Here is a 19,389-nt window from a genome sequence, read left to right as displayed (position 1 = left end):
TCAGGTGCACAACTTACATTATTATGTCTTTACAGTTAAGCTTTTTTTTAAAAAAAGCATTAGTAAATGGGATTAATCACTTAAAAAGGCAAATTGTCCTATTACCCAAAGTCATACCTTGAGAGTAAATACATGGAAGCTTCTCAAACATTAACATGGATAGGAATCACCTGAGATCTAGTTAAAAGGTAGGATCTGAATCAGTAAGTCTGGGGTAATCTAAGATCCTGGATTGCCATAAAGCTCCCATGTGATGCCAGTGCTGACGGTTACTAGACCCCATTCTGTGATATTGGGAATTATAGTTCCGTAACTCTGAGATACTGAAGGCACCCTAAGTGGTTCTTGGCCAAAAACAGTGGTCTTCCTCCATAAACTGCTGGGCTTTATTTTCAATTATACAAGTCCATTTTGGATGCTCCCATGCATCCCAAATAACATATAAAATCTCCATTCATCTTAAACAGTCAGGCCTATATTCTTATTATATTCCCTAATTAGTAGAACTAAGGAGTAAAAATTCAACTCTATCATAGGCATTATGGTCTGTTCTCTCTTAGAGAATCATGATGGCAGCATAGCTTTTGGATCTCCCTTACTCTTTCCCTGACAACCAGAAAATAAAAAATAATAACAATTGACAAAAAAATAAATAAATAACAGAAACACTCACCACCCACAGACACCTTCAACAAAACAAAGCATCAGGGAATCCCCAAAACCCCCATCAAATGGATGGTTGCAGCAAAACTACTTGACAGCATCACAGCAGCTCTGTGACGAGAGTTGCAGAAAGCACAGAGAATTACTAGTAAGCCCTACTCAACATCCAAAAATCAACGTAGTACACCATATTAATGGACTAAAGGATAAAAGCCACAAGATTATCACAACGGATGCAGAAAAAGCACTTGACAAAATCCAACACTCTTTCATGAATATAACGCTGAAGAAATTGAGAATACAAGAAAATTTCCTCAATCTGATAAAGGGCATCTAAGAAAACTCACTAGAATCATACTTAATGTTAAAAGACTGAATGTTTTGTTGCTAAAATAAGGAACAAGACAAAGATGTCTGGGCTTCCCTGGTGGCGCAGTGGTTAAGAATCCGCCTGCCAATGCAGGGGACACGGGTTCGAGCCCTGGTCCAGGAAGCTCTCACGTGCAGCAGAGTAACTAAGCCCATGTGCCACAACTACTGAAGCCCGTATGCCTAGAGCCCAAGCTCTGCAGCAAGAGAAGCCACCACAATAAGAAGCCCACGCACCTCAATGAAGAGCAGCCCCGCTCGCCACAGCTAGAGAAAGCCTGCACACAGCAACATAGACCCAACGCAGCCAAAAATAAAATAAATTAATTTTTTAAAAAAATGACAAAGATGTCTGCTTTTGTCATCTCTATTTAATACTGTACTGGAAGTTCTAGTTAGGGCAATCAGGCAAGAAAAATAAATAAAAGGCATCCAGACTGACAAGGAAGAAGTAAAATGATCTCTGCAGATGACATGCTCTTATACATAGAAAATCCTAAGTTATCTACAAAAAAACTATTAGAACTAATAAATGGTCAAGCAAGGTTGCAAGATACAAGATCAATATAGAAAAATTAATTGTATTTCTACAAGCTACCAACAAACAATCGAAAAATGAAATTAGAAAGTTTAATTTACAATAGCAGCAAAAGAATAAAATAACTAGCAATTGAAAGAAATTAAAGAACATTTAAGTAAATGGATTAGAAGACAATATTGTTGAGATGACAATACTTCCGAAAGTGATCTATGATTCATTGCAATCCCTGACAAAATTCCAGCTGGCCATTTTTGCAAACACTGACAAGCTGATTCTGAAGTTCATAGGGACATGCAAGGAATCAAGAATGGTCAAAAATGGGAATTCCCTGGTGGTCCAGTGGTTAGGGCTCTGCACTTCCACTGCAGGGGGCATGGGTTCGATTCCTGATCAGGGAATTAAGATCCCTCAAGCCGTGTGGCACGGCCAGAAAAAAAAAAAGTATAGTCAAAACAATGTTGAAAAAGAACAAAGTTGGAGAGCTTACACTTCCTGATTTCAAAACTTACTATGTATATATATTCTGAAAAAGCCCATGTGACATAGATAATCTGTTCTACTGGGCCTAAACGGCTACTTTTAACATGATTCTTTATTTAAGAAACAAACTCAAGATTGCAAACTGTCTTGCAACTTGGCAATATCTTACAAAATTGGAAACACTTATCTAACGCCCACATCCTCTGATCCAACAATTATATTTCTAATATAATTTCTTACAGATATGCTTCCACATATGTAAAGTGACATTTGTACATGGTTACTTTCAGCAGCATCTTTTGAAGATCAGAAGAGGAAACAATCTAAATTCCATTAGAGTGGTACAGGTTAAATAAATTATGGTATAGGTCCGCATCTCTTACAACTCTTGGATCTAGATACAATTTGAAATCCAGAGTTTTCTAATTTTGCAAAGGTCATATACTATACATAATGTATAGTATATGACACCTTCAACAGAGTCTAAGGTGGATCTCACTAAAAAAAAAACAAAATTAAGATATTTGTAGCAAAATATAATAGCCGTACAAAATAGGATAAAAACTTAAAATAGCCTCATGTCATTTAAGGTCAAGGTTTGCTCCTCCTGCTAATGTTAGGACAGGTTTTGCTCTCAAACGGGTTATCAGAAAAGCTTTATCAAGCCTTTTGAACTCTTAAATTATAGCTAAGGGATTATGGAGCTGAGCCTTTATTATCATTTTTCACTCTTCCTTGTTTTTATAGCTATAGTTGTTTCAACATTTGCCTCTGGCAGTTGGCTGGACACAACCAAAGCAGGTCCTGATTTATTCCCCTCTGCATCCTAATAACACACTTCACAAACAGAAAACATTTAATTTTTTTTCTGACTTGAAAAATTATGAATTATAAAGAAGATTATTTGTTAATATTTGACCCCTCTAGGTAGACAAATCAGAAACAGAGGGTGTGGTACAGAGTTATGCCCAGTAAAAGTCACCATCAGTTAGTGTGGCGGACACAAACTGCAGGCCTTATGACAGAACAGGAAGATTAATATTTTGATCAATTAGTAAAAGATGCCTTGTGAATGGAATGCCAGGAAAAAAAAAAGGATGGGCAGGCTGATTTTTATTTAAAACATATATAATTGTCATTTAGAATGACTCTTAGGAGCTCATTTCACTCTAATTTCTAAAACAATTTAAAGAGCAAATGTTTACGGTTAATACCAGCAAATCTGCAGATTATTCAGCTCCTGCTAGTACATAAAAAGATAAGACTTTCAATTCGTTACTGAGAACATGAAAACAGAACTCTAAAAACAAAAAGACCAAGTGAGGTGAATTCACTGACGTCTTGTTTTAGCTAGCTACACTAGAGTTAAACCATACTACAAACATATTCACTTAAAATTAGCTAGCAAGTCATTTCAGCCATAGCAATATAATAGCTAATATAATTAATAAATCAAAATAGAAAATATGAAATATGAATCATAAAAATAAAACCATGAATTCTGTTATAATTTTGTATACAAATGAACCGTCTGTCATGTTTTAATAACCTAAGGGTAAAACTTACGGTTTATACCAACAAGCACCTACTGAATAGCACAGGGAACTCTGCTCAATATTCTGTAATAACCTAAATGGGAAAGTAATTTGAAAAAGAATAGATACATGTATATGTATAACTGAATCACTTCGCTGTACACTGAAGCTAACACAACATTGTTAATCAACTATGCTCCAATATAAAATAAATTTTTTTTAAAACTCTGAAAAAAAAATTAGGTTTATAATATTTTGGAAGTTGGTGCAATGTATTTGCTTGAAAGAAAACTCTTGAGTGAAAAGCCCATAAGTTATATAAATTTGTGCAGAGTTCTTTTGGCATATAAATTTTAAACCAAAGTTTCACATGGATTTCATTATTCCTACCTTCTAAGTATTTAGAGATTTTCTCCACTCGGACTGGCATGTGAAAGTAAAAAAAAAAAATTAGACATATAATATAAATATTAATGCATGCATAATGTATCAGCTGCTGAACGAAAAACTAGGTAAAAGAGTCCAACCTGAGGTTAAATCAGAACTTCTGCCACTCTTTTTGTCTTCTATAATTTCATAAAACGGACCAATGACATGTAGCAATTCTTCAACTTTTTCAGTCATTGGCATAGTTTCAAGAATCTGTAATCAAAAGAAACAAATCCTGTGAAAACCAACTATTAATGTGATCCACACTAGCACCAAATAATATATTTATAATTTACTTACTGATAACTTTGAGATTTGAAGTGCTTTTACAGACTCCTGAAAGTATCTATGTTAATTATATATTGATGCCTATACCACCCTAGGAAAATTTCAAGTAAAGATTTAAAAGCGTTCTCATTTTCAAAACTATTTTACATAAGCTTCGTGTAAAATTTTATACAATAAGCTATAGATTGTGCATTAAGCACTAAAGGCCCTAATGTAAAATAAAATAGAAAATTGTGGGGTTAGAGTAAAATTATTGTGTGTTCTTTAACACCAAGGTAGTGTTTTTAAAAGGGTGTTAAGTAAAGTAGGAAATGGCAACCACTTTCAGACACCCTCATAACTACGGGCCAATTTAGAATCATCAAGTTTAAAGAGCAAGGTAAATTAGGTGAAAAAGTATTCAAATAAAGAAACATCAACTGATGACTGACAAAATAAAGTATTTCTATATATAGAATATTTTGCAGATATTAAAAAGACTATGATTAGTTCTGTGTGTGCTGACTGGAAAAATATCTATAATGTTTTTTTTACAGGCAAAAAGCTAGTAGCTGCACAGTATGTTTAATATGATACCATTATTGGTTTTCTTTCTTTTTTTAAATAATAGGATATATATATACACACGTCTTTTCTGTCTCAATCTACAACATACAATTAAAAGTAATTACCACTAAATAGTTAAAATGGAGGGAATGAGGAAAGATTATAACAATATTTAAAGAAAAAAGAATGTTATCAAACCAAAGCTGTACATTATCGTTCTCTCTCTGCTTTTGAAAGACTCCTTTGTTCTGCTACTGATATACTTAACAGCCAAAAGAACTAAGCTCTGACCTCTTTTATAGAAAGACAAAGTCCACCAAATAAAAATTGTGAAAATGTAACGAAGTGCACAACTTTGAGCAATGCAGAAGACATTAAAACAAAACAAATTACTCTGAATCTACCAAATAAAAATTACTACAGAGATTAATACTATCAAAGCATCTGGCAAAAAAACATTCCTTTTTTACATATTTTCTCTATGTTCAAAGATTATTTAAGATTATTATACAGATCTAGATTTCACAACTTCTGATCCATTACCAACATATCAATACAAGTGTTCCTTTATAAAAAGGCAGTAAGATCATCTTTAAAAATCCATGATTTCTTCATTAATTTGCTCCTTGAAGAGCTAGTTAATAAAGAATGCCCTCTTTACTAGTTACCAGAGAAACTAAAAGCATCCTTGTCTTATTCTGCTTCTGAAGGATTTTTACATTCACAGAAAAATGCTTGTTACTGATAAATCCAGTGATAGAAACGTCTCAACTTATGAGTCAACACTTGTATGAGAACACTGTTGGGCAGTCTTGTTACCTATTTCTCATAAAAAGTTTGAAAACAGAAATGTTTTCAAGACAGCCCAGTTAAGTCCCACACTCCTGAGTAAGGGAAATCAGTATTTGAAAAGATTCCTGGGCTTCCCTGGTGGCGCAGTGGTTGAGAGTCTGCCTGCCGATGCAGGGGACACGGGTTCATTCCCCAGTCTGGGAGAATCCCACATGCCGCGGAGCGGCTGGGCCCGTTGGCCGTGGCCGCTGGGCCTGCGCGTCCGGAGCCTGTGCTCCACAACGGGAGAGGCCACAACAGTGAGAGGCCCACATACAGCAAGAAAAAAAAAAAAAAAAAAGATTCCTATCTATATACTTTCTGCAGAAGTCAACGATAGAGAAAGATAAGAAAGATGAAAAAAATGAAAACACGGGAATTCTCTGGTGGCACAGTGGTTAAGAATCCGCCTTCCAATGCAGGGGACACAGGTTCGATCCCTGGTCCGGGAAGATTCCCACATGCCACAGAGCACCTAAGCCCGTATGCCACAACTACTGAGCCTGTGCAGCCCACAAGCCACAACTACTGAGCCCGTGTGCCACAACTACAGAAGCCCACGTGCCTAGAGTCCATGCTCCACGACAAGAAGCCATTGCAATGAGAAGCCCGCGCACCACAACAAAGAGTAGCCACTCGCCGCAACTTGGGAAGGCCCGCGTGCAGCAACAAAGACCCAACGCAGCCAAAAATAAATAAAATAAAATAAATAAATTTATTTAAGAAAAGAAAAGAAAAGAGCATGTCCCCACAATGTGACACATCTGAAGGAAAAAACATTTACCTTAAGATGAACTTTGATGAGACAGATAAAGCCCTGATAAACTCAATAATCTAAATTCTATATTCTAACACATTACAATCTCTTTGTTCCTAAAAACAAAGCAGCTAATTTGCTTGATAACAAAACTAAATCAAAGCTGCTCTAAATAGGGACCTCCCTGGTGGTCCAATGGGTAGGACTCTGTGCTCCCAGTGCAGGGGGCCCAGGTACGATCCCTTGTCGGGGAACTAAATCCCACATTCATGCCGCAACTAAAGAGCCCACATGCCTCAACGAAGATCCCGTGGGCCACAGCTAAGACCCGGCACAGCCAAAATAAATAAATAAATAAATATTTTCTTAAAAAAACTGCTCTAAGTAGTTTTATTTTCTATTGTGAATTATTTTCCCTACCTTTTTCATTTCTTCAACATATGCAATCATGGCTTCCTCTTTGGTCATATCACCCAATGAACTCCAAGCATCCCTAGAAATAAAAATATCCAATTAACTACAGAAAGACACCTGATTTCAATTGCTCAGAATACAATTTATAGTTATTGCTATAGGATCATTAATTTAAAACAGGCCTTACTTAAAGCTATATTAATGTTTCCAAAGGATCTCTTTAAATGTGCCACCTTGAAGAAAAATATCACAGTGAATAAAATGGCAAATTAAATAGTAGCTAAAACTAATTAGTATAAAACCTATCTATAGACCATAGATTATAGGGACTACATTATATAGTCTCTATAATCTCTATATAGATTATACAGACCATAGACTGTTCATAATTATTTGCTAAGAACTCTTTAAAAGTCTTTATATCATTATAAATAACAGTGACAAAAATGAACATTTTAGAAACTACATGAACGGTCACAGTCATGTTTTAAATGAACAGAAGTTTTGGTTAATTTTTTTTAATTAATTAATTATTTATTTATTTTTGGCTGCATTGGGTCTTCGTTGCTGCACGTGGGCTTTCTCTAGTTGTGGCGACCAGGGACTACTCTTTGTTGCGGTGCACGGGCTTCTCATTGTGGTGGCTTGTTGTGGAGCACGGGCTCTAGGCGCCTGGGCTTCAGCAGTTGTGGCTCACGGGCTCAGTAGTTGTGGCTCACGGGCACTAGAGCGCAGGCTCAGTAGTTGTGGCGCACAGAATTAGTTGCTCCGCAGCATGTGGGATCTTCCTGGACCAGGGCTCGAACCCGTGTCTCCTGTATAGGCAGGCGGATTCTTAACCACTGCGCCACCAGGGAAGCCCATGCCTGCATTCTACAGTCCACGCGCCTAGAGCCCATGTTCCACAGCAAGAGAAGCGACTGCAATGAGAAGCCCACGCACCGCAATGAGGAGCAGCCCCCACTCGCCACAACTAGAGAAAGCCCACGCGCAGCAACGAAGACCCAAGGCAGCCAAAAGTAATAAATAAATAAAAATAAATAAATTTATATTAAAAAATAAGAGTCTAACACTTGAAAAATGGAAAAGGTTTCTTACCTCTAAAAAAAAAATGAAAATGTGAGGGGCAGGAAAATTTTAAAGCCTCAAATAATGAGAAGAGCCCTTTGAAATTTTTGCCTAAAAAGAAAACCTCTCATTTTAGAGATATTTTTCAGAAGCAGTTTAACTCCACCAAAGGTCAATTCTGAGGAAAATCATTAAGTAAATAAATAAGTTTTCTTCAAACAGCTTAAATAACATATTGCTCTTACATTTAACCTAATATGACTAGTCATAAAGACCTTAGAGGAAAGTACAGGACTAAGAAATCCTCAAAGATGAGGTATCACCTCACACCAGTCAGAATGGCCATCATCAAAAAATCTATAGACAATAAATGCTGGAGAGGGTGTGGAGAAAAGGGAACCCTCTTGCACTGCTGGTGGGAATGTAAATTGATACAGCCACTATGGAGAACAGTATGGAGGTTCCTTAAAAAACTAAAAATAGAACTACCATATGACCCAGCAATCCCACTACTGGGCACATACCCTGAGAAAACCATAATTCAAAAAGAGTCATGTACCACAATGTTCATTGAAGCTCTATTTACAATAGCCAGGACATAGAAGCAACCTAAGTGTCCATCAACAGATGAATGGATAAAGATGTGACACATATATACAATGGAATATTACTCAGCCATAAAAAGAAACGAAATTGAGTTATTTGTAGTGAGGTGGATGGACCCAGAGACTGTCAAACAGAGTGAAGTAAGTCAGAAAGAGAAAAATAAATACCAAATGCTAACACATATATATGGAATCTAAAAAAAAAAAAAAAAAGTTCTGAAGAACCTAGAGGCAGGACAGGAATAAAGACGCAGACATAGAGAATGGACTTGAGGACACGGGGAGGGGGAAGGGTAAGCTGGGACAAAGTGAGAGAGTGGCATGGACTTATATATACTACCAAATGTAAAATAGCTAGTGGGAAGCAGCCACATAGCAAAGGGAGATCAGCTCGGTGCTTTGTGACCACGTAGAAGGGTGGGATAGGGTGGGAGGGAGACACAAGAGGGAGGCAATATGGGGATGTATGTGTATGTATAGCTGATTCACTTTGTTATACAGCAGAAACTAACATACCATTGTAAAGCAATTATACTCCAATAAAGATGTTAAAAAAAAAAAAAGAAAGAAATACCCAAAGGAGTTTAAGGACTTCCAATGCAGGGTGAAGAAACTTAGCCATCAAAACATGTGGCTCTTAAAGACTTACTCTGCCAATTAGCACACTCTGTTCCTGACATACATGACGTATGGTCATGTGAGACATCAGACATCCTGTTAGACATTTGTCACCTCTTCAGTAGTGTTTAAGAACATCAAATGTTAGTCAACTGGAAACATGGCAGAGGTATTCTGTGATTCTATTAAATATATTAAAAATGAAATTTCTATTCAAGTACAGTGGGACAGGAGTGACAGCTTAGAGAAAAAGTAAGGCAGAACCTGAGTCATGCTCCTAGTTATTTATTATCTCAATGGCTCAAAGCAAACAAGGTCACCTGACAAGCAAGAGGTCACTCTTCTTCTTGGCAGGTAAAAGAGGCAGAAGAGTCTGTTGTTTCTTTAATATAGTTTGGGACTTATTCTTGGCATAATAAAAAGAACAAACTCCATAAAAGCAAACACTAATTGAAAATGCTTTTATATCTTTGATAAATCTACCTCTTTTGGTTTTATTGTCTTCTTTTCTTCCCCAAGACCTTCCTATTTGTGTGAAATTGTGTTAAGAGCACACAGAGGGGGCTTCCCTGGTGGCGCAGTGGTTAAGAATCCACCTGCCAATGCAAGGGACACAGGTTCAAGCCCTGGTCCAGGAAGATCCCACATGCCATGGAGCAACTAAGCCCATGTGCCACAACTACTGAGCCCACATGCCACAACTACTGAAGCCCACGCGCCTACAGCCCACGGTCCGCAACAAGAGAAAGCACCGCATTGAGAAGCCAGCACACGGCAAAAAAGAGTAGACCCCGCTCATTGCAACTAGAGAAAGCCCGCATGTAGCAATGAAGACCCAACGCAGCCAAAAATAAATAAAGAAATTTATTTTTAAAAAAACCCCTTGTTTAAAAAAAAAAAAAGAGCACACAGAGGATAAAAATGTATCCAGTACCTAGAATACTTTGTGCACAGAATAATCCATAACCACATAAGTAACAGTCATATGATAATTATGTCATTAAACTCAAAATTCTTTCATAGCTCTCTACATAAAATTACCATTTATATCTTCCAATAGGATCCCAGAATCCAGGCCTTGATAGTTTACAGGGTCCTTCAGTTGCCTGCTTATAAAAGCTATAGAACTTGAGCATCATTTCATTTGTTGGCTGGAATGAACCTATTGGAAACATACATTAAGTAAGATCACTTGGAGAACACAATTGATGAGCTAATGCTTAGCTTACTAACAGTGATTTTTTAACATTTCATTAACAGTTCAGATAATTTATTCTTATTTTACAGAAACAAAAGTTATGGCTCAGTTTATTTCTTTGATTTGAAAATACTCTGAGATTTTACACTTTAATAACAATGCCTAACATAGTTCAATAAATAAGAGAATAAAAGAATAAACATGTTGTAGATGTAACCAAAATAACTGGCAAATGTCATTTTAAAAAATAAATTAAAATATAGAATAACTGTATCATGCAACTGTAATAAGGTATTTCTATTAAAAAATTGTGACAAACCACACTACTGTGTGGACTATAGCACAAATGAAAGTTAAATGTATACTCTACTTAATAAAACTGCAACAGTAAGAAATTCAACTTCTCTTGGCCAAATTTCCGATTTCTCAGGGGATTAGGAACTTTGGCTAAAGCCAACCAGTGTGTACTGTGGTAGAAAAAGAATTAATCCAAGATAAAATAGATTTCTCACTTCCTACCTCCATAGTTTTGGACCTGCCAATTTTTTGAGGATCAGTTTTCACTTGTTTCTAGCTTATCAATAAACTTTTTTATGTTTAAAGTTTTCAAATTGTTTGAACAAGTGCTATAAGTTGCAATACTCTTCATGAGAGAGAAAAATTGGAATATAAATGTTTTATAATAACTAACTGGCTAAATAATTAAGATATACATACATTATGGGATTATTTATAACTACCGCCCTTAAAATTTTTACTGTAGAAAAATATAAAAAATAGCATGAGAAAAGTTTCAAGATCTACTATAAAATGAGTTAAACAGCAGTTTAAAACAGCATATCCAGCACAATCCATTTTTACAAAATAAGTACTTATATACTTAAAAAGCAGAGTAGAAGGAAACATGTCAAAATGTTAAAAGAGGATAGATATCGCTGTCATAGACATATAGATTACTTCTAGTTTCTTTTTTGCTTATTTGCATTTTTAAAAAATTTACATTTATTGTGCATTACTTTTGTTCCAAATTTTATTATAAAAACAAAAATTAAAACCGTAAAAAGATGTTTTTAAAACTTCACAGCTTGCATAATAATCTGATAACATGTAGTAATCAAAAGCTAGTAGTTTATAAACATTGTGAAAATTACAACACAGACAAGCTGAGAGCTGGTGTTTCAGGTTTGGCCAGGAGTGAATAATTAATTCCAAAATCACAATAATAAATTAGCTACACAATATATGCTCATTTAGGAGTATCCATTAGATACAGTGTTTCAATGATATAGTCTTTATATAGCAGAGGGGAAAAAAATGGAGAAACTATAGTTAAAAATGGTTACCTATTTTAAAAAAAAATGGTTACCTACTTAAATGACACAAACCTAAATTTAAAACATCAAAAGCCTCATCTCATAATATCTTCAGTAAGTCAATCAACTGAGATTTAAAAGTTTATTGGTTAAGGTGAGTAACATATACATTAGGTTAGAGCAAAAACTAATAACATATATTGAATATATTCTGTGTATAAGACACTAGATAAAGTATAGCCTCTATCCTCAAGGTGCTCACACACAACATCTTACCGAAAAACCTGAACAAACTTTTTGGCCAACCCAATACATTTGATATGTATGTGTTTAAAACATAATATAGGAAAATAAATTTCTAAAGGTCAAGGGCATACCAAACATAGGTGCTATAGGATTCATTATAACTTTATGCCATAGATAAAGATTAAGCAACAAGCAACATAAAAACTATAAGAATATCTGCAAAATAATCCAGGACAGATGACAAAACTTAAAAGTTTTACTATAAAACTATTTAATGATTCATTATAACAATACTTCTGCTTCAATTATTATCAGTTTAGTTTCAGGAGATAATAGTACAGTACTGAACATTGCCCCACCCAGCTGCCCTTTGGCAGAGGTTCTTAACTTGGCAATACCTTTTTAAATGTTATATAAACACAAACTGTATTTACACTTATATGGGTTTCCTAATGAGTGATATATGGTATCAGCAAAGATAGCAAACTATCATCAAGTCTAGCTCTATCAATTTTCAAAACATATAAAAACGTGTGGTTTAGAAGTAAGGATGAAGGTACCATTTAAACAAAACTCTTAGAATCATGCCTTCCTGTAAATTCTCTTCATCAGACATTTAAAAAATCAATACCTAAATAAGTTCCTATGTTATTTCTCTACATTTTGTTCATTCACTCTTCTTTCAATCCCTCATATGTCCTCCTCCAATTTGGTGTTTGAGATTACAAAAGGAAAGCTACTTTGTGTATATTTGTTTTCAAAACCTTTTGTATCTGCACTTAATGAATGTTTGTTAATAGTATTGAACATTCATTACTTAGCCAAATGATAATTAATGAAAATAGGGAACATGACATTAAATACTATAGTAGTATATTAGTGTTATATTCAGTTAGTTTTACACTCTGGCACAATGATAGTAGTTAAAAGTATCATTAAAAAAATACACATTTATTGTGGAAAAATACACGTTTATTGCAGAAAGATATGAAATGAAAAGTCAAATTCCCCCTTTCCACGCCTCTCCACCGAACAAATATTTGAATAACAGCCTTAAACTTCCCAACATTTGTCAAAGACATAAAATTACAAATTCAAAAAGCTCTGCAAAACCCCAAACAGCATTAATATGAAGAAAACCATACCAAGACAGATCATAATCAAACTGCTCAAAACCAACGATAAAGAGAAAAATCTTGACAGAAGCCAGAGAAACGACAGGCGAAATATGAAAGAACAGCTCCAATGACTTTTCATCCAAGGTGCAAAGGTCCCATACGAGTATGAAAAAGAAAACACTAGGACCATAGAACAGGTTTTTTTTTTTTTAAGTAGTAAATATATATGTACTTTTAAAATAAGAGAAATCGTTTTTACAAATGAATATAGTTGTTCTTTCCTTTCTTTCCCTTCATATCAAAAGTTTTCAAAAAGTAGACTTTATGAGTATGCGGCCCTAGGCATCCCCATCCCAGATTTTTAAAAAACATACCCAAATCCGCAGTCATTAAGGGACTTTTCTTTCGACAACAATATAAACTGCTTGAAATCTGGATAATATATTTGTCTCAGGCTTGAAAGATCAGCAGGCAATTAATTCCCATCCGACACCTCCCCTTCAATTACATGCCTTTTCAACGCAAAAAAAGAAGTAGGTTAAATAAGCAAGACTAGAAGCAGAAAGAAGGCTAAAGGAGGTGAGATTCAGAAACTGGGGCCTCAAGCCTCTGCAGAAGGCTTGTCCAGCCGGGCATGCACGTACCATTTTTCGGCAAACTCTGGATCACCTTCACCGCCGCCTCAAACCGGGTTTCATGCACGGATCTCGTGTCCGCCATCTCCAGCCTCCAGCGCCGGCCCCGGTCCCAAGGTCTGTCGGCTGGAATCAGGCAGCAGCAGCAGCACCACCTTTCCCAGGAGCCTGCATGAAACTGGAACATGGAGCGCAGCCGCGGATCAACATGCCCAAAGGGAGGAGGACCCGGAGCGCAGCTGGTCAGTTCCCCGTGGCCCTGCCCTATCCAGGCCACACAGTCTGAGATGGCCCGGCTCCTTCCTCCTCCCCGGGGCGTGACCTAGGCTGGGGAGGCCGGGCCGCCCAGACAGAAAAACAACTCACCGAGAGGAAGAGCATCTCTAGCAGAAGGCGGAGGGGCCCCGGGCACTGGTGGTCGCTGTGCCGCTGACCCACCCGCAGGACCCTGGCGGAGCGGCCACACCCCCCATCCCGGCGAGGTCCGTCTGTCCGTCCGCGCCCTCCCCGCAGCCCCGCCCCAGAGTCTTGGGGGGACCCACTCTCTACCGCCACCGTCGCCGCGCAGCAAACTCCACCCACCCGCCCAGCAGCCTTGGCGATGACGCGCGCCGTCTGTCTGTCCCTGGAAAAGGGCCGGAGAAAGCGGAAAAGAAGAGCAGCGAGATGGATCGGCGGAGGGCCCCGGGCTCGTTGTTTGAACAGGCCCGACCGATGTGTCGGCGCCAGGGCAGCAGAGGCGGGGTTGCAGCGCGTGTAGGCACCGCTGGGCAAAAAAATGACTGTGGTCCCCAGCGCCTTTCCTCTCTTAGGTTAAGGTTTGAGAAAGGTGATGGGACTTAAGCAAAGAGCTTTAGATCCAGAGAGACCTGGTGCGAACCTTAAATTCTGCCATTTAAGTTCTGCGACCTAGGGCAAGTTACTTAGCCTCTCCAGCGGCAATCTTCCTAACACCCGAAAGGGTAGATGAAAGGATTAGGGATGCTGGATGGAGGTGCTTAGCAGTGCTTGGCTCGCAGGTCTTTGACAGCTTTAGCCGCCCCGAGACAAGGACGTCCGAGCAACAACCAAAGGAGAGGGGAGGTTGCCCGCTGCTTAGACTGGGCGGGGGGAGGGAGAGCACCTTCCCTTGCACCAACCCCGACTTCGATCCCCAGAGATCCGGGCTCCGTACAGCTCCAGCCCGAGCTAATGGGCGCCAGGGCGTGGGGGAGGGGCGAACGAGGGACCAGTACGGATCATCAACCCTAGAAAGAGGTACCCTGGGCCTTCACCTTTCTAGCACATCGCCCCGCGTCCTCAGGCATCTAGGAAGCGCCCCCAGGCCCAAGGCGGGGGTACTGCTATAGGTTCTGGGGGTGGAGTCCTGCTGCCCGGAAATCCCAAAGTCGCCAGGTCCCTTTGTCAGTTCGGGAGGGGTTAGGAGGGTGACTAGTCCAAATCTAGGCGCAGACTCTAAGTTACTCTTCCCTTGGAGCCGCAGTGCCGGCATTTACCTTAGTATTGCCGGGCAAGGCCTGTCCGGTAAGGTTCCCGACGCCCGCCCCTCGCCCTGCCCCGCGGGCTTGTGGGAAATGTAGTCCCTGCTCCGGGCGCTTCCGGACACCTCCCTCTGGCGGCGGGCGTTCCTCCCACCTGTTCCGGTTCGTTTTCTCTGTCCCGCAGATGCTGGAGCCGTTGCGACGGAAGTCCCGCCTTCCTGCTGCGTCGCACTTTGTGCTACTTCAAAACACCACATCCGCTTCCAGCCAAAGGGATAGCTACTCAGTGGTCCTTTCAGAGGTATCCAGGTGGGGCTGGACTGGAGTGGGAGAGAGAGCTGGGGTCTTGTTTCTTGCTTCTGATGCTTACTAACTTTGAGATCGTGTGCTGTTAGATTACCGTCAGGTAATAAAAACTACGGCTTACTGAGTGCCTGATACTTGCCAAGCACATAATGTGTATTCCAAAAACGCTGTAGGGTGTTTGTCAATGAGGAAATTGAACCATATTAACTCATTTGCCCAGGGTCAAGTAGCAGTAAGTACAGGAGTAAGTAGACAGAGCCAGGAGTCAGTCAATGCAAAAAAATCTTGCTTTATATCTTGGATTTTTTCCAGGACAGCAGAGTGTAAGAAACTAAGTGTCCAACTAGGGAGATTTTATGTGTTTAATATCTACCGCTTCCTCTACTCTTTCCTTGCTCTTTTATTATATATCTTTTCAGTTCCAGTCAGTCGTGCATACTTATAAGAGGGCTTGGGTATTCATTTCGTATCTAGAACTTCATTTTAGCAACTGTTCATTAAGCTTATGTAATAAGCGAATTTACAGTACATTGGTCTTTAAGTTATGATGAATAAGAATTTTTCTGCCAGTGACTTCTGTTGTATTTCCATTTGCTGGTACTATGAATTTCCAATCAAGGAGAATAGCATAAGGAGAAAAGAAATTGAGGTTATTCAGGTAAAGGTATTTTAAAAGTAGCTCCTTCTTATAGCTGTGCTGGTTTAGATGTGGTACTTCCTACTGAAATGTAATGATGAATATGATGGATTGAATCAGTTCCTAAGGTGCCTTCCAATTATGTAATCCTGTAATTCTACCTAAAATATATCTCATGGAACACTAATGCCTTTTAGTACTTTCAGTACAGTGCCTAATATGAAGCATTTGTTTTAAATTGAGATATATTGACATATAACAATATATTAGTTTCAGGTGTACAACATAATGATTTGATATTTGCATACATTATGAAATGATCACTGCAGTAAATAAAGCATTCTTGATCATGTATTTCTATAGATATTTTTATATAAATTTATTTATTTATTCATTAATTTAATTTTTGGCTGCATTGGGTCTTCGCTGGTGCACTCGGGCTTTCTCTAGTTGAAGTGAGCAGGGGCTACTCTTTGTTGCGGGGCGCAGGCTTCTCATTGTGGTGGCTTCTCTTGTTGCAGAGAACAGGCTCTAGGCACGCGGGCTTCAGTAGTTGTGGCACACGGGCTTCAGTAGTTGTGGCTCGGGGGCTCTAGAGCACAGGCTGAGTAGTTGTGGTGCACGGGCTTAGTTGCTCCGCGGCATGTGGGATCTTCCCGGACCAGGGCTCGAACCCATGTCCCCTGCATTGGCAGGCGGATTCTTAACCACTGCGCCACCAGGGAAGCCCTCTACAGATATTTTAATTAAGAATGGGTCCGCTTCTTACACATGACCACAAGAAAGGTAAAATAGTACGTTTAAGGGTTTTAAGAAACATAAAGGAATAAATATTAAAATAAAAAGGATTCTTTTAGGTGCTCCTTCCTTTACAAACATTTTAAAAGTCCTGCTATGTCTCATGTAATGTAATTGACACTGAAGTAACAAAACCTTTCAGGGAACTCAGTCTAGTGTGGGAAACAGGTATGTAATGTAATAATTACACCGCAATGCAGAAGTGTTAAAACTGAAAGATATAAAAAACACTATATTATGTGTACCAAAAGTCACCTACAGGGCTTCCCTGGTGGCGCAGTGGTTGAGAGTCCGCCTGCCGATGCAGGGGACACGGGTTTGTGTCCCGGTCTGGGAAGATCCCACATGCCGTGGAGCAGCTGGGCCTGTGAGCCATGGCCGCTGAGCCTGCAGGTCCGGAGCCGGTGTTCCGCAACGGGAAAGGCCACAACAGTGAGAGGCCTGCGTAACGCAAAAAAAGAAAAAAAAAAGTCACCTACAAAAGTGTTCATAATAGCACTGTTTGCTATCAGCCCAAACCTGGAAGCAACTCAGTGACCATCAACAGTGGAATAGGTAAATATGGACTACTGAAGAGCAATGAGAGCAAATGAACTACCTCTGTTCAGCATCTTCTGTGAATCTCAGAGGCGCAAGGGAAAAGAATCTAGGTTCAAAAGAGACCATATTGTATGATTCTGTCTACATAAGTTTCAAACAGGCAAAACCAACGTATGTTCAAATTCAGGCTGGAGGTAAAGTGTCTGCAAATGGGAAGAGGGAAGTTTGAGGTTCTAGTATTGTTCTATTTCTTGAGTTAGTTGCTTTTCACAGGGGTACAGGGGTATGTTCACTTTGTGTAACTACTGAAATGCATAACTAAGATTTGTTTATTTTTCTTTGTATATGTTAGCCTTCAATTAAAACTTCCATTTAAAAAATTTAAGTGCCATGGGAACAAGAGAAAGATTAAATCTATGTGACAGATGAGGGGGATGTCACAGAGGAAGCAACTTTTTAGCTGGTTCTTCTGGAATGGGGGGAGAGTCATTCTAGGTAGAGGTAGAAAAGCTAAAACAAGTGATCATTTTGTAATGTATAGAAATATCGTTATCACTATGTTGTGCACCAGGAACTAACATAGTGTTGTAGGTCAATTATACTTAAAAAGAAAAACAAACTCATAGAAAAAGAGACCAGATTTGCAGTTACCAGAGGTGGGAAGTGGAGGGAGGAGGAATTGAATGAAGGTGGTCAAAAGATACGAACTTACAGTTATAAAATAAATACTAAGGATGTAATATACAACATGATTGATATAATTAACACTGCTGTATGATATATATGAAAGTTGTTAGAGTAAATCCTAAGAGTTCTCATCACAGGTAAAAAAATACTTCTTTTTCTTTTTTGTTTATTAAACTTCCTGTGATAATCATTTCAAGATGTATGTTAAGTCAAATCAGTATGCTGTACACCTTAAACTTATACAGTGCTCTATGTCAATTATATCTCAGTAAAACTGGAAGAAAAAAAAGCTAAAACAGTACACCATATGTGGTTAGCAGCAAGTTTGTTCACGTGATGGCAACATAGTTTTGAGGGAAGGTGGGTCAAAGCACTGGATGAAAGGTCAAAGCACTGATTGAGGCCGACTTGAAGGTTATATATGCCATGCAAAGGAGTTTGTACTTTGTTATGGATCCATGAAGACTATTTTTGTATCAGCTACAGTTTGGTTAGGAAAGCAGAACTACTATGATTGATACGGTATAAGAGATTTTTTGTGGGGGGGATTTATTTTTGGCTGCGTTGGGTCTTCGTTGTTGCGCACGGGCTTTCTCTAGTTGTGGTGAGGGGGTCTACTTTTCGTTGCAGTGCACAGGCCTCTCATTGCAGTGGCCTCTCTTGTTGCAGAGCATGGGCTTCAGTAGTCATGGTACACGGGCTCAGTAGTTGTGGCTCTCAAGCTCTAGAGCACAAGCTCAGTAGTTGGGGTTCATGTGCTTAGTTGCTCTGTAGCACGTGGGATCTTCCTGGACCGGGGCTCGAACACGTGTCCCCTGCATTAGCAGGCGGACTCTTAACCACTGTGCCACCAGGGAAGCCCGGTATAAGAGAGCAATTACAGGGATTAGAGTTTACATAACTGTGGGAGCTGATAAAGAGGCCTTTGGAACACTTTGCCTCTGTTTCTGGAGGTGAGGCTAAAATGGCTATAGGTCAGCATATCTTATAGTCATGAACTGGTGTGAAGGACTGAAGAGCAAACTGAGACCCCTAAGCACAAACTGAAACCAATGAGGACAAATTGAATCCTGTGTTATCTCTCACTGCTTCTAAATTCAGTGATGTGCATATAACCTTCAGAACAAAATGGTACCAGTCTCCATGGAGCTGAACTCATGCCTGACTTAAGACCCAGAGAAGCTGTGTGTCAAGCTGCTACTCCACGCCTGGTATCCTTCAGAGCTGCTTCACTTCTGCCTGCCAAACCTCACATAAATTCATCTGGGAGGGGACTTTCCTGGTGG

At 39.0% G+C, this 19,389-nt stretch overlaps 1 protein-coding gene across 7 annotated transcripts in view; it reads right to left on the bottom strand.

The window, feature by feature from the left end:
- ACBD5 (acyl-CoA binding domain containing 5) overlaps positions 1-15,230 on the bottom strand; it is a 35,114-nt gene extending 19,884 nt beyond the window's left edge. For 2 of the 7 annotated variants that reach the window (XM_024734157.1, XM_024734159.1), the window contains exons 1-6: positions 14,021-14,157; positions 13,664-13,832; positions 10,186-10,306; positions 6,860-6,932; positions 4,116-4,230; positions 3,979-4,011 (exon numbers count right to left, since the gene is read on the bottom strand). In XM_024734157.1, coding sequence (XP_024589925.1) covers positions 3,979-4,011; positions 4,116-4,230; positions 6,860-6,932; positions 10,186-10,306; positions 13,664-13,832; positions 14,021-14,035 — 526 coding nt within the window. In that variant the 5' untranslated portion in view covers positions 14,036-14,157. Of the gene's footprint in view, positions 1-3,978; positions 4,012-4,115; positions 4,231-6,859; positions 6,933-10,185; positions 10,307-13,663; positions 13,833-14,020; positions 14,218-15,150 lie in introns of those variants that run through there. The other 5 variants (XM_024734160.1, XM_024734161.1, XM_024734162.1 and 2 more) reach the window with 5 other exon arrangements.
- Between the last annotated feature and the right edge of the window lie 4,159 nt (positions 15,231-19,389).

This window comes from Neophocaena asiaeorientalis, unplaced genomic scaffold (assembly GCF_003031525.2).
Source record: "Neophocaena asiaeorientalis asiaeorientalis breed wild unplaced genomic scaffold, Neophocaena_asiaeorientalis_V1.1 scaffold120, whole genome shotgun sequence".
In the NCBI taxonomy this organism is placed as follows: Eukaryota; Metazoa; Chordata; class Mammalia; order Artiodactyla; family Phocoenidae; genus Neophocaena; species Neophocaena asiaeorientalis.
The sequence above is the reverse complement of the archived record's forward strand: the minus strand, read 5'-3'. Positions and strand labels throughout refer to the sequence as shown.